The sequence below is a fragment of the Rhea pennata genome, chromosome 2 (assembly GCF_028389875.1).
Source record: "Rhea pennata isolate bPtePen1 chromosome 2, bPtePen1.pri, whole genome shotgun sequence".
Classification (NCBI taxonomy): Eukaryota; Metazoa; Chordata; class Aves; order Rheiformes; family Rheidae; genus Rhea; species Rhea pennata.
This window is the reverse complement of record NC_084664.1, coordinates 48,179,371-48,194,391: the sequence shown is the minus strand read 5'-3', so window position 1 is coordinate 48,194,391 and position 15,021 is coordinate 48,179,371. Positions and strand designations below refer to the sequence as shown.

The 15,021-nt window shown below is 38.8% G+C and overlaps 1 protein-coding gene across 1 annotated transcript in view; it reads left to right on the top strand.

The window, feature by feature from the left end:
• Positions 1–737: 737 nt before the first annotated feature.
• The window catches only part of NPHP3 (nephrocystin 3), a 30,546-nt gene continuing 16,262 nt past the window's right edge, over positions 738–15,021 (top strand). The window contains exons 1-15 of the mRNA XM_062569425.1: positions 738–1,158; positions 1,500–1,625; positions 2,872–3,022; positions 4,557–4,709; positions 5,947–6,080; positions 6,326–6,486; positions 8,319–8,466; positions 9,040–9,114; positions 9,642–9,821; positions 11,133–11,236; positions 11,931–12,045; positions 12,913–13,056; positions 13,615–13,712; positions 14,200–14,302; positions 14,909–14,991. Of these exons, the coding sequence (XP_062425409.1) occupies positions 805–1,158; positions 1,500–1,625; positions 2,872–3,022; positions 4,557–4,709; positions 5,947–6,080; positions 6,326–6,486; positions 8,319–8,466; positions 9,040–9,114; positions 9,642–9,821; positions 11,133–11,236; positions 11,931–12,045; positions 12,913–13,056; positions 13,615–13,712; positions 14,200–14,302; positions 14,909–14,991 (2,129 nt within the window). The 5' untranslated portion in view covers positions 738–804. The remainder of the gene's footprint in view (positions 1,159–1,499; positions 1,626–2,871; positions 3,023–4,556; positions 4,710–5,946; positions 6,081–6,325; positions 6,487–8,318; positions 8,467–9,039; positions 9,115–9,641; positions 9,822–11,132; positions 11,237–11,930; positions 12,046–12,912; positions 13,057–13,614; positions 13,713–14,199; positions 14,303–14,908; positions 14,992–15,021) is intronic.

Here is a 15,021-nt window from a genome sequence, read left to right as displayed (position 1 = left end):
ATCTAAGGACAATTTAAGGGGCACATAAATCCATGACGGCCTTATTGCAGAAAGGGGAAATCCTTCAGAGGTTAACTCAGTAGTTTGAAGCGTTGTGGAAGAGCGAGGACACGCAAGCACGAGCGCCGAGGTCGGCCGTGAGCCGCAGCACCGTTACCCGGCCCACGCGCCCTGGGGAGCCGAGCACCCGCCTTCGGTGGGTGCCGACCGCTCTCAAGGATCACAGTTTTGGGGCGCGGAGGGGTAACCCCGCGCACACGGCCTCCGTCTTGTCAGAACGCGACCAAACCCCACGCGGCGGCGGCGACGGTCGCGCTTTCCCCGGGCCGCCGGCGCTGCCCGAACGCCCGCTCCAAACGCCTCCGGAGACGCGGCCCCCCGCGCCCCCCGGCCTCTTTCCTAGGAAAGACGGTTTTCTCCCTGCCCCCCCGCCCCCGACACCATCCCCAGCGTTACTTTTCAGGTCAACGCCTTTTTTTTTTTTTTTTTTTTTAGACAAAACCTAAAAGCCTGGATTTTTTTTCACAGAGAGATTTCCCACCCCCTTTCCCTCCCCAAACCGCCGCCCGCCCCAGGCTCGTCCGTCCCCCTCTGCCTTCACCCCGGGGCGGAGGCAGGCGCGGAGGGAGGGAGCGGAGGGCAGCGGCGGCGGCGGCTTCCTCCCGGCCTGCCCTCAGCGTCCGGCGCCCGGCGCGCCGGGGAGGCGCCTGCGGCTCGGCCGCGCCGGGCCGGGCCAGGCCGCGCCGGGCCGAGCCGGACCGAGCCGGGCGAGACCCTCCCCCCTCCCTCCCCGCCGCGGCGGCCATGGGGACGGCGTCGTCGCTGGTGAGCCCGGCGGGCGGCGCCGGGGAGGTGATCGAGGACACGTACGGCGGCGGCGGCGGCGAGGCGTGCGAGATCCCCGTGGAGGTGAAGCCCAAGGCGCGGCTGCTGCGCAGCTCCCTGCGGCGCGTCGGGGCGGCGCGGCCCGGCGGCCTCCTGGGCGCCAGCTTCAAGTCGACGGCGTCGGTGCAGGAGCTGGAGTGCGCGGCCGAGTACGAGCGCCTCAAGAAGGAGTACGAGATCTTCCGCGTCAGCAAGAACAACGAGGTGGCCTCCATGGTGAAGAAGGAGGCCAAGCTGGACCGGGAGAACAAGCGGCTGCGCGCGGAGCTGCAGGTGGCCATCGCCGGGCGGGCGGGAGGCCGTGGGCCGCCACGGCGCCTTCGCGCCCCGAGGCTGCCGCCGCCGCCACCACCCAGGGCGCTTTCTCCCGCTTCCCGGAGAAGCTGCGCGTGGTGCGGAGGCGGCGGGCGGCTTGTCCTTCCCGAAGGAGGCCTGGCGGCGTCGAGGAGGCGCGCGGGAGGCGTCCGGGCCGGCGGGCGGGAGGCGGCTGCCAGAGGGAGGCCGAGGCGTTTAGACCCCGTTTAGACCTCCGCAGCGCAAAACCAATCTGCCGCTAACCTGCTAGCAGCCTCCTCCGCTTACTCTCGGAGTAACAGCGGGTTAAATCTTTCCAGGCCCTTCAGAAAACGTACCAGAAAATACTTAGAGAGAAGGAGAGTGCGTTGGAAGCCAAATACCAAGCCATGGAGAGAGCTGCTACGTTTGAACACGATCGAGACAAAGTCAAAAGGCAGTTCAAGGTACGGCTTCGTTCTTGTTTCTCTGGGGAAGTGACCAAAAAAAGGTGAAGGTGTCACTCAGTCCCATTCGCCCGATGAACTCTTCTGCAATAGCCTTCATGAGGACCTCTCCTTCTTAAAAAAGTTGCAGTATCATCACTATAACTGATTTTTTCCTTCAAGATAATCCTACCAACCTTCTCTGGAAAACTTAAGACAAAATTTAGAGAAAATCACTTGTTATGTATTAAAAAGAGACTATGCAGTGATGAATCTGAAACTAAATTCCTGTGTCATTCTGATACTGGTCCTTACAACTTTTATACCTGAGAGTGACAAGAAAACATAGGCTGCTCGACTGTTACTTATTGAAGGAATGTGTAGATTTAAACACAGACTTTAATTCTTTCTGAGCAATTGCGTATTTAGCACTGTAATGGTAATACTTTTAGCTTACAAGAGAGAAAAGCATATGTGGTGCATCTCTTTCGGCTGCTAAAAGACAACACCGAACTAAGGAAAAGTGGAAAGGCTTTACCTTTAGAATAACTGGAAGGGCCAAGTGGATGCTTCTGCTTTACCCTTGCTGCAGATAATGATCCTTTTACCACCCGTAATAAGGCAATATGGCCGTTTTTTGCACTGTTTTCAAGATTACTGACATCCTTAAGTGTAACAGGTGTTAGTGTCTGATAGATATATAAAAAGAGAACTGTTTTTGATCTTCTTCAAGAAATCAGACTTAAAGAGTAGTTCTGCTGTTTGTATTTAAATCAGTGTTAATGTTTTGCTCTTCTATGATGCTAATATTGTACAAACAGGACAGCTGGAGATGCTTGATCATTTCTTATTTTAGAAAATTTAAATTACCACAGCAATCAAAAATAAATGCAAGACTATATGTAAATATAAAAACACTTGAAAAGTAAATGGAGACCTTTGAAAAAAGTTGTTACATAATGATTTTAAAAAGCACTAAACTTTCAAAGATCAAGAAAATTACTGCTCATTTTTAATGAATTTCTCATATTAAGGCAGACTTATTTTTCAGAATGATATGCTAAGGTTTAAAAGAGTAAAGTTTTAATAGTAGATAATTTCTAACTATGTTTTCCAAATAATTTTTAAGCTCCTGATAGCTTTTTGTTCACATTTTCAAACCTTTCCCTGCTAAGTGAATACTAAAAACTTACACATCCAGGAACTGTTACTGGATTTCCAGAGATTTATGGTTTATACTTCAAAACTATTTTTTTCCTACTCATAGATTTTTAGGGAAACTAAGGAAAATGAGATTCAGGACTTACTGAGGGCCAAACGAGAGCTAGAAGCAAAACTTCAGAGACTTCAGGCCCAAGGAATTCAAGTGTTTGATCCTGAAGAGTCTGATTCTGATGATAATTGTACAGATGTTACAGGTAAGAATACTGTCCTTTGCATTTTATGTTGAAATATGACTGAAGTCTATGACCGATAAAGCATAAGACAAATATTTATATTCTCTTGATAAAAGGTTTATTAATCTGTGTTCAAAAGCAAAGAATAAAGGGAACTGACTTTACAACCGTAGTTTATATTGTGGAGACTCTAAATTTCTGGTCGTACTCATGGATCAATGAAGAAAATGGAACATTATCTGGAGAGAGCGACTTGAAACTTTCTTGAAGTTGTTCCACAAACAGCTCTGAATTTTATGTTCTCTTCTGAGCTTTCTTCTGTATTCTTTGATTGTAGTTCTTAAGAGATTATGTTCCAAAAGATCCAGAAGTGCGCAGTCGAAACTAGAGGGTATCTTAGATGGGCTTACTGTCCATGGATGATGAAGTATTCCAGGCTCAGCTGCCAAACTCTTCAAAATAGCAATTAGATATTTAACAAATGTGAACTCACCGAAAGAATCATTTCATCAAATAATTTTTTGAAAGGGAAGACCTAGCAAACTTAATGACATACAGGGCAAAAGCTTGCCTATGCTATAAGTGGTAGCATAACAAGGGATGGATTCAGATAGGTATGTGATTAATCCTCTGGCTTTGCATCTGATTCAAAATACAGCAATAATTGTAGCAGACAGCACTTTAACACAGGTAAGGACTGTTACTTATTGCACCGCAAATGCTTACTGTGGAAATCCTACATTCAAGTGCTGTTGCATTACCTTCACTTTGGTTATTAAGATATGTCAATATTTGTGTCTTTCAAGAGTATAAATGGGCAATCTTTAAAACTAGAAGTATTTCAGAATGAAGTGATTGGCTGTGTGCATAATTACGCATTTGATAATCTCTCTCCCCCTGCCCCACCCCAGATACAGATCATCTTGTTTTCCTTTGCATGCTTTTTCTGTCCTTTTTTTTTTTTTTTGTTAAATTCATTTCTGAATTTTTGCTTCCCTTCCTATGTTTTTTCTACATCTTTCTCATTTTCCTTATTTTCAAAATGTAAGTTTTATTTAGTGCCTTGAAAGTTACATATTGGTTGGCAGAGCTGCAATCCAAGCATATGGCAAAGAGATACTGTGAAAGCTCTTTAACACAGTGCGGAAAATTTATTTCAGTCCTGACCTACAGCCACTTCATGCTGTTTTAATTGCAGAACTTTCCTGAACAAAAGTTGAACAAAGATTTTATAATGTGCATAAATGACTGTAACAATACTGTGAATTGTTTTCCTTTATGTGATCCAAGTCAGCATTTGAACCCAACAGATGAGAGCAATCCATGTAATAACAAATTCTGTTTGCCTCTTCCTTTAGCTGCCTGACTTCTCAGTGGCTTTGGACTAATGCCCATTTAGAGCTAGAGTACACAAAGGTGCAAGTGAATCTGCTAAAGGAAAAAAAAAGTATAATCATTTGCATGTGAGAGCAGGTTTCAGCTAGAGAATTTAGGATTGGTATTTTACCTTGTTTACTGACAGTGAAGGCTTTTTTGTTTGTTTTTCACTTCTTAGCTTCTGGGGTGCAATCTGAATACTGGAATGGAGGAGCTTTGGGAAGTGAACCATCCATGGGTAGTATGATGCAACTTCAGCAGTCTTTCAGAGGACCTGAATTTGCTCATAGCTCTATAGATGTTGAGGGACCATTTGCGAATATAAACAGAGGTAAGTAATGGTGTACATGCCAGGTTGTGTTTATATATTTGATGACTATGGTATGTACAGCAGTGATTTTAGCAAATACCAGTAAATAGTGCTTCACTGTGAATAAACCAAGTACCATTTTATTCATACTGATCAAGAAAGATTCTCTCTCTCTCCGTGTCTGTTGGCATTCATTTTTTCTTTTTTAATTCAAATTCTCTACCTCAGTATAAATGTTATGTGGGTATTAGCATGAACTGTTTCCCTATTTTTTTGTTGGATTTGCAGTTTTTGACTCAGCTTAGGGGGTAGTTCTTGGAAATCTGACTGCAAGACCAGGATGTATACATTATTACATGAATCTGTGCAAGAAATTATTAGTTATATCTAATAATTCAAATATTACACTGTTGATATCAATAGTTCTTGTTGTATAACAGTTTTTCCCACATGGCCTCTTGCAAATTGTCTTCTGGTGCTCTGCTTTCTTCCACTGCTTGTGGAACCCCTAGAAACTGCCCTTAGCATTGGCTTTGAAGGTACTTCCTCCCTTTTTTTGTTCAGTCTCTCAGGTATCTTTCTGTATCTTTCTGATACAGAAATCTCTGCTTGCGAAGTTGGAGGGACGGGTCTGCTCTGTGGTGCCTCCAACTTCATATACTAATCCTGTCATCATGCCAGATGGTACTGAAAGGGCAGTGTATCCCTTTTAGTAATCACAATCACAAAATGAGTAGCAAGAGAAGTTTTTAAAATTCATTATTTCTATAGTGAATTGACATACGATACAAATGTGGAAAGCAAGGGACTTTATCTCAAGAAGAAGAACTTTCCATATTATTTCACTGGTATTTATTAGCATGGTTTAACTGAAATACATGTAAAACTGAAAAAAAAAAAAAGGTAGATTATGGGTGATTTTTATCATTCCTGGATGTTTTCTTTTGTTTTACAACCATCAACTTGGTTTTGTGGATACATTTCATCCATCCATTAAAGGAAATATGACTGTGGTGATAACATGAATATATTTAACACTATTATGTTTTGCCACATTGTCAAATTATATGGTTTTATAAAAATATAATTATATGAGTCCTTTAAATTGAAAATTTAAAAATTAAATCAAAAAGAGTTGAGTGAAAATGTTACTACTATTTTAGATAAAGTGGAGTATTCATAATGTTAAGAAGTGACTTTATCTGCTATATAATGTAGTCAGATCTGAAGATCTCTGACTCTGTTCTTTTGTTTGCAGATGACTGGGATGCTGCTGTTGCTAGTTTGTTACAGGTTACGCCTCTGTTTTCCCACTCTCTGTGGAGTAACACAGTAAGATGTTTTATTATTAGTACTGAAGAGACTCAACCAGAAGTGGACATCTTCATTAGGGTGAGAACCTCACAAACTTGCATTAACTGATATGCTGAGTTTCATTTCCACTATGAAACTTACTCAAAAATTCCTCCAATATTCCACAAAAGCTTTAGTAACTGATTTCAGTGAAGTTGGAGGTAATATTGTCAAGGACTTCAGGGGAAGAAACTGCATAGAGGAAAGGAACTGTGATTTATCTAGCAATCCTTACTGTTATGCAGATTTAGTAATAAAGCACAGTTATTCAAATTTGCTTTCAGAACTACTCACCAAAACTTCAAAGAATCTGTGAAACAATGGGATACTTCTTTCAAGTTGTTCATTTTCCAGCAGAAAATGAAAGTCATTTTAAGGATGTAAGAAAATGGGAAATTGAAAAAAGTTCATTAGTCATTTTGCTCTTACATTTAACTTTGCCAAGGTAAGTATTTTCTGGTCTAGTGAAGCAAAGGGAAACTGGCAATTATGCAGAGTGCATAGCTTATTTAAATGTATGTGATCCTTTGCTCAGTACATTTCCTAAGCTAGTAGCTTCTAAATCATACTCCTTCAAACTTCATTTACTAGTGTAGACAGTTCACAGAATGTATCAGCTTCATAACATTTCCTTTCTTCTTCTAGCTATAGGTTCTATTAAAATACAGCATGAAAGATGTCTTCATAACAATACGTAAATTTTATGCCTTCTAAGAACAGCTCTCTGCTGTGCATATTGCTGGAATCTTAGGAATTGAAGGAATTGAAGATAGTTGGGATGAATGTTATTCTGTGTTTTTCATTTCTTTATCTATCCCTACGCCTGCATATACTATTTCAGTTTTATTCTATTACGTGTTATTTTCTCTCTCTGGCTCTTTCTGAATTGATTTCATGGCTCTTCTATATGGCATCTTACACTAGCCCTTTATAGCTTTGTTTACTAAAGTAATGGTATTTTATAACAAATAGTATTGCAGTGTTTTTTTATTTGTTCAGTGAGTAATTGGCTAACTTTCTAGAAGAACCATGACTTCCTAAATGAAAAACACTGAACTAAGGTTATTTCCATCCATTAGGATTATTTCTGTTGTATTTTTCCTTTCACTGAAGAACAGAAAAAAGGGTTCAGAAAAGATAATATTCAGGATCATAGAGTGATTATTCCAGAACATCTGTATGAAAGTAATAATCAGTAAATATGTTAAGTTTCACATTCCACAACTGCCATATTAATGGAGCTCTTGTATTAACTAGACCTGCTGTTTCTTTCTGTAAAACATCTTTCCCTAGAGAACTAAATGCTAGCTTGAGATACTAGTAGCTAAGAGTTACAGCAGTGGAGTGCCTCAGGGAACAGTCAGGTACTACAGAAAATTTTGATTTGTGTTCATAGAGGAATTGGGCTAGAGCTGCCATACTTTTACGCCCTTAGGAAGAAGAATGTTTTAGCAGGTGAGGGGCCATTGGCACCCTGAAAGACTGTTGCCAAACAGTGGCCCACAAGTTTTTTATATGTGGGCCACAAGTGTTTAAGAATGAAATCCATATTGAAAAGTGTCTCAAAAAAGCTCAGGAGGGTTTTCTGCCAACAATATTCATTTATAGAGTCTTCTTGTACAAAAACTATGATGAAAATTGTAGTGCTCATATAAAGAAAATAATGTGTAAGAGATCTGCCATTACATAGTTGTATAATACCTTCTATAGAACAGCAATAGATCACTGGGTATAACAACATGGAATCGAAGTGATTATTCCTTTACACATACAAATACAAAGTGCTTTTGAGATCAGAGGTCTATAATTCTCCATTTCAACTAGTACAGACTAAGAGACCTGGCCTACGTCTTAATAAATACGAAGGAACTTTTCCTAAAAACATCAAGAAATAGAACAGAGTGTTCAAATAAGTGATGGCAGGACGTAAATGTGACACTCATTCATCACATGTGAATCCATGTTATTTTGATGCAGGACAATTAGTTTTCACTTAGTAATGTGATAGGAACATCAAGTTTTGATTTAAAAAGCAGCAACGTAAAAAATAATAAATGATTTTGATGTTTTTGATACAAATAGCAGAAATTATTCTTTTAGCTGTTCCTTGCTTCAGAGTTTATCTTAAATTCTCTGCTGAAATACTTGGTTGACCTTGTGAAAAGGTATGACCTTTGAATTAGATTTTGCAGTGAAACCTGTCTTCGGAGCTTGTGTTGATTGAACTATTTACTACAGCAGTGTAATATAGCACAAGAATGCTGATTTCCAATCTAGTTGTTTGTTGGAGGACTATGAAGAAGCCTTCTTGAGAAATCCGGAAGAAAAGCCCCGTGTGATTTACCACAGAATGGAAGATGACAAAGAGAGCTCAGTCTTGGTGCAGCAGTTAATTGAGCAAATTTGTTATGTCAACAAAGCAAAGGTATGGCACTTTAAAGATATCTGAGTTTTAAAAGGCTGCTTTCCTGTTATGAACAAGAGAGTGCTAGTAGCATCACATTTTAGGAGAAATTGCATTGCACTCTTTCTGGATGTGTGTAATACAATTATATGAGTAGATAGATGAAGCTCATTTTATGAAGATTATGAAATTTTCATTAGCAGGAAAGAAAACCCACTGCATTTTCACTGGAAAAAAACCCATGTGCTATAGAGATAAAGTTTCTCAATTATGTTTAGCCATCTAAATCTAGGAAAAATTGTTTGTCCAGATTCCTTCTGTAGCTACTTGGGGCGGAGGGGAAGGAAAGAGATTACCTCTAGAGAAATTCCTTTCATCTGAACATAGATCACTTGACTTTAATCTCTATAGAGAGGACTGTTGAGACAGCTGAGACTAGATGCCAAATTTTCAAATACTTAGACAAGATGAAACCTACCTAAGAAGTAAAACAGAATGGAATTTGAATATGTTAGAATGTTTTTGTGGGAAGTCATAAATACTGTTCCCCATTAGTTTCAGAGTTGTTACATGCTTTGCCATTTACTTTTTCAGATGATTGATCATATGGGAAGTGTGGAGGAAGGAGCATATGAAATCTATAATTGTGTGGAAAAGATAATTAAACAGGTAGAATACCTGATGCATTGCACCTTTTTCTGTTACCACTCTGATTTCTGATTTTAAAATGTCATTGTGATTGCTAAATGCTACTTTAATGTAATTCAAAGGTCTTCATGTGTTTTGTCATTAGTAGCTGGCTAGCAAGAAACTCTGCAAGTGGGAAGAAAATCCAGTTGGGCAGTACCCAAGGGCAGAAGCAGTAGAAAGGGATCAGATAGGGTTGTAAATTCTCTGTTAACATCATATTTCCTATCATGGGATAAGGAGAGACTGCATAGTCTTTATCCTCTCCTGTGATGAGTAGCTTCCCCTGAGAAGCTAAAACCAGTGTCCTGAGATCTGTGCATTGAATATTCACTTGGAATCATTTAATTACCCATTTAGTTATGTTTGAGGCTAGCCTAAAAGGGAATGGGCCTACTGGTGTTAATAGAGTTGCAATCATATACAGTGGAATTGAGAAGGGTATCAGAAGTGCCTGTACTTAAGAACTGCAGTTGCAATTTTTTCCTTCTAGTTTTCTTGTTACTCAGGATATATTGGGCTGTGAAATGACAGAACTAGAAGGCAAGGATTTAGGTAATAAGGAAGAGTCGAACACTCCTGAAGAGGAAGTTTTTGGTGATGTACTGTGGGATGCACATGATGAACAAGAACAGATGGAAGCTTTCCAGCAGGCCTCTAACTCAACATGTGAGCTGGGATTTGAGAAAGTAAGTGTTTTAGAAATGTATGAAATGAAGAGAAAGCTATCACTCGCTTTGTCTCTGGTGTGACAAGATACACTTCTGCAGAGGGAACTGTGTCTGAGAGCATCCTTTTAGGGCTGTTATTCCTTTGGCTTGAAGAAACCGTATGCATTATGTAGATGACATACTTGTTTTCTGGGAGTTATGCCAGTTTGCCTGTTACTGAATGGCATTGATGAAGAAGTGATTGCTGTTCCTGCACTGGAGAAAAACACTGTAACTGTATGCCAGAAATAGGGCGTCCCAGGCTTTTGAAGTTTATAGAAAAAGCTCTGAATGTGTTTTTGAAGGAAATGAGAGCTCTGTCTTGACACCTTAAGTTTTGAAGATCAATAATAAAAAGGTTTCATCTGATCTTTTAGCCATTCATGTGTGAGAATAACACAGGAAAATTTAGAGAGTTGCTTGGTAACTCCATAGTTCCTCATTATTTGAAATCAAATTTCTAAAACATTTCAAAGTAGGAGTATATACAGGGAAGGTAGGATAAGTGTATGAAGAAGAACCTTGAAAGTGGTCTGTAGCAAAGACTGATGTTACAGCTGAATTTGTTCAACGTTCTTTGATGTTATGTTATAATACAGGGATTAAGTTTCTCTATTATTATGATTAAATTATTAGCACCTCTGTTTTATTAGCACAGCTTTTCTTTTGATTTCATTATTCATGTATTGGCAGTGGGTTGGAAAAATGTGCCATCTTTTTTGCATACTAGAACACTTAAAGTAATAGAATAGTGATAGAATACACACATATGTGCACCTTAACCCAGCCTCTACTTCCTCCGTGCAGTGACAAACTGTTTCTCCCAAGTGGATGAAAGGGTTTTATTTTATGGCCCTGAACTCTGCCACAACATTGTTGGGCATTCATGTGGTGAAAGAAAACTTCTCGTTTGTCTGCTTGGTGCCTCAAAATGTAATAGCAGATGTCAACTCTGAAAGCTAAGTCCTGGCAAACAGGACCTAACTGCTTTGCTATAACAACACCAGCTCAGTTTATTAGCCCTAAAAATTCCTACTGAACCAAATTAAAAAAAAAAAAAAAACATATTCATGTATTTTATGCTTTCTTTAAACGAGGTAATAAATTTAGTATTTTCAGTGTTTCATTAATAAAGTTATTTCCATATGTATAGAGTTACGTTTTAGTATTTATCCTCTTACCTCAATAAATCTGCATATGCATTTTGTAATTAGGCAGTTTACCATATCAAGCAGTATATTCCTTCCTTAAACAGTGAAATACTTTGTAATGGTTGTTTCTTTCCTATAGTATTTTGAACGTCTGAATGACCTGGTAGCAGCACCAGCACCTATTCCACCTCTGCTTGTCTCAGGAGGACCAGGCTCTGGGAAATCTCTCCTTCTGTCAAAATGGTAGTTTAAAAAATACTTTTTCCATGTATGAAATTTAAGGAAAAGGTTTCAATTACATTTTAAGCATCATATCAGCTTAATTAGAAGTAAAATGGGAGGGATTAAGAAGCACTGAAGTTAGGAAAACATCCTGGAAAGATTTGTAATAATTGAGTAGCTAATTCCATCTCAACAGGTTTTAATACCTCTGTGACTCCAACTGTAAAGGCCTATATATCTGTCTTTGCACAGCATTAATAGATGATTTCAGTAACTCAGTAGTTCTGTCCTTCTCTGATAGCCAAGTGGGGTCCTTTGGAGTCTTTTGCTGAAACAAATGGAAGGAAGGATCTGACCTAATAATTTGTCCCAGAAATGCATTTTGCAGTCACTTGCAGGCTGCGATAGAATTTACTGCCCTAAAAATAATAGTGTCATTGGTTCTTAAAAGCTTGGTAACATGTGACTGTTTAGAGCCAGGAAGGGCAGTTGTTAATGGCTACCAGTTCTGGGGAGATCAAGAATGGAAACTGACATAAAAAGTTCATTTATAGCTTACAAAATGCCTGATTTACTATGCAAGATAAGATAAATACCAAACACCACTCCGTAACATACCTTATCTCCTTTAGTAAAACTGATTATTTTTATTTGAGATGAAAATATATGTGCAAGAATGTGGTCTGTTAGGTGCTTTTTTTATTTCTGTCATTAGGATTCAATTGCAGCAGAAGCATTCACCAAACACACTAATTCTTTATCACTTTGTGGGGAGGCCCATGTCTACCAGTTCAGAATCTTCACTGATAATTAAACGCCTTACTTTAAAGGTATGCTATATTATTACTTACCTGGCATAGCTTGATTCTTTAGAAAGTAGTGTCAGTATGTGTGTGTCAAAAGATACAGATTTTTATGGGCTTTTCTACATCAGCTAAGAGTAACACAGACAAAGGGCATGATAGAAGTGGGAGCTCTCATCCTATATGTTGAATGCAGATCAATTAAAAAGCATCTCTGGGATTTTCTTAATAGATTGGCATTAGCAATTATGCTTACAGTGACCAATATTGATGGCTTATGAAACCATGTAAACTTCCTCCAAAATTTCCTGCCATCTGGCCAGAGAGAGAAGCAGGTGGTATCTCTACTGTCTGTGCATTTAGAAACCTGAGGCTGCATTTGCCAGTTGGCACCATATTGTTCCTAGACTAGTCTCTCTCCTATGTTAATTTATTTTTGAAGTATGTGTTTGATATGTGGGGAATAAATGCGGAGTATTTGTGTGCCAGAATCTGAGGTTTTTTTTTCCTTTGCATAATGCTGCTGAGGACCTCACAGGATTAAAGCCTGTAGAAAAACAAAATCGATTGTGGGCCCCTTGCAATTTTCTCATGTATTTTAGAAATCTGCATATTTAAAGCTGTCCAACTTTTAAGCCTTTTTAAATCTCTAAATCCTTTGTGCACTGTATAAAAATTGTCCCTCTATAATTTATGCAATGAGTTCTGTAAGTATTTTTTGGATTTAACATTTGCCAGCTTTCTTCGTCTAGTAGCAGGAAAGCAACCTCTTAGCTTGACTAGAAAAATTGCCCCAAAAAGGAGTGATTTTTCTCTTGTGTTGATAGGTCTGTCTTCAGCTCTGCTAGTTGTTATTTAAGATAGAATTTTTAATTTATGTTTATAATTCTGCAGCTTATGCAACATTCTTGGTTAGTGTCACCTTTGACATTGGATCCAGCTAAACTTCTGGAAGAGTTTCCCCGTTGGCTGGAAAAACTTTCTGCACGTCACCAAGGCAGCATTATTATAATTATTGATTCTATTGACCAAATACAGGTATGTTTTCAAAATATTTACTGTTTGCCAATCTAAAACAAACTTTTGTGAGTGCAGTAGGTTCAGTGATATCTATGTAACAGTAGTATTAACATTTACTTTTCTATAAAGAGTACATAAAATAATTTGTGGTTAGTGCTTTAATTTAGTGCATTAGTGCAATTAGTGATTTAAGTAGTGGATTAAAAATAGTCTATTGTTTTTATAGGTAAAATTCATGGTTTTTTTTTTTGATGCGTCTTAACACCCTAATGTTTGAGCAGTCTGGTTACATTATTTATCCAAAGGTTCAGACTTGTGAGCTGACCTAGTAGGCATGTAAATAGCCTAGTCTTTATGCAGAGAGCTTTTGAATAATAGTATTCTGTCTGCTTTGTATAGTGTCCAATCATGCTGATACGTACCAAGAATTAGATCTTAAGCAATTTTTAAGGACCCTGGAGAATTTAAGACTCCTTTCACTGAGCTAAAATGTTAATGAAACCCATAAACTTCTAGTTCTTTTTAATTTTTTTTGAACAACCTGTGTATTAAGTAACCAAAATCATCTTTTTTAAGCAAGCTGAAAAGCATATGAAATGGCTGATAGATCCTCTACCAGTGAACGTAAGAATGATTGTGTCAGTGAATGTAGAAACATGCCCACAGGCTTGGAGGTATGTTATATTTCTGGGACATTTCAAAGAAATCTGGGTTAAAATTACTATTTTAAATTACCCTTACTGGTTGAAGAACAAAAGGCCAAATTTCTCAAGGCCTAGAAATGTAATGAACGCAGTCAGGTTTTGGAGCCATAGAGGATGATGGAAGCTTCTCTTTTGATACTGCAATGAGAACACATTTTAACTGTTGTGAAACCGTGCTTTTGTTTTATGTTGCTGGATCTTTCCACATGAGCATGTGAAAGCGAATATTAAATGTAGTCACATGCACATCAAGAGCAGTATACAGTGAGTAGATTCAGGATAAGGCTAAAAATGGAATTTTGACTTTTGAAGGCTAGACTTTCTTAGTAGCAGGGAATAGGTTCAATTACTGCTTTGATATCAATCTTTAAAAAACTTTACAACTTTTATGTCTTTTTTTCCTTTTTTGTGCTGCTTAATGAGGTCTGAATGCAATTTTGTTCTCTGTTGCTGAAAGGTTGTGGCCCACTCTTCATCTTGATCCACTGAATTCCAAAGATGTTAAATCTCTCATTAGTGCAGAATGTAACTCTGCAAATGTTAAATTGACTAAAGAGCAGGTATGTCTGTTGCAGTTCTTTAAAACTACAAGTACCTCACTCTGCTATAACTTTTAATGAAAACATGGAAAGATGAAATAAGCACAGCTGCCAGAAGAAAGTAATATAAACAGTACTGGTCAGGACAGCATGCGATTTGAATATTTTATACTTTAAGGCTCATAGCACCAAATACAGATGGAACAGCCAGCATAAATTATTAACAACAAAAAAAAGTGTATAATTGCACATATTGCTGTGAACATTTTCTTTCATTTTGGAATCGTAAAAGCTTTAGTGTCGCGTAATACCCTAACAATGATTGGCTAAGTGGAAAAAAAGCATTTCGTCTTTTTGCCTTGGGACCTGATTCTGAAATATAATCTTCATCTTTAGTAATCTGTTGATTAGACTGTAACTCTTTTGATCCTAAATTTGAAAGGAAATTTTCACCTGTATGCTGCACTACCTGGAAAAACACACAGTATTTTCTTACAATAGTTACTATATCATACTCTTCAGATGTTACATGTAAAAGTATATCTACAAATCTTCTCAAATCATTAACTTTTGATTGGTTTGGTTAATTTTACCTTGGCCCACAGAATTTTGCTTAAAATATTGTAGGAGAAGAAGCTTGAGAGACACTGTCGCTCTGCTACAACTTGCAATGCCTTGTATGTCACTCTTCTGGGTAAAACTATTGCCTGGTAAGTTGACATGATCCTGAAATTACTATG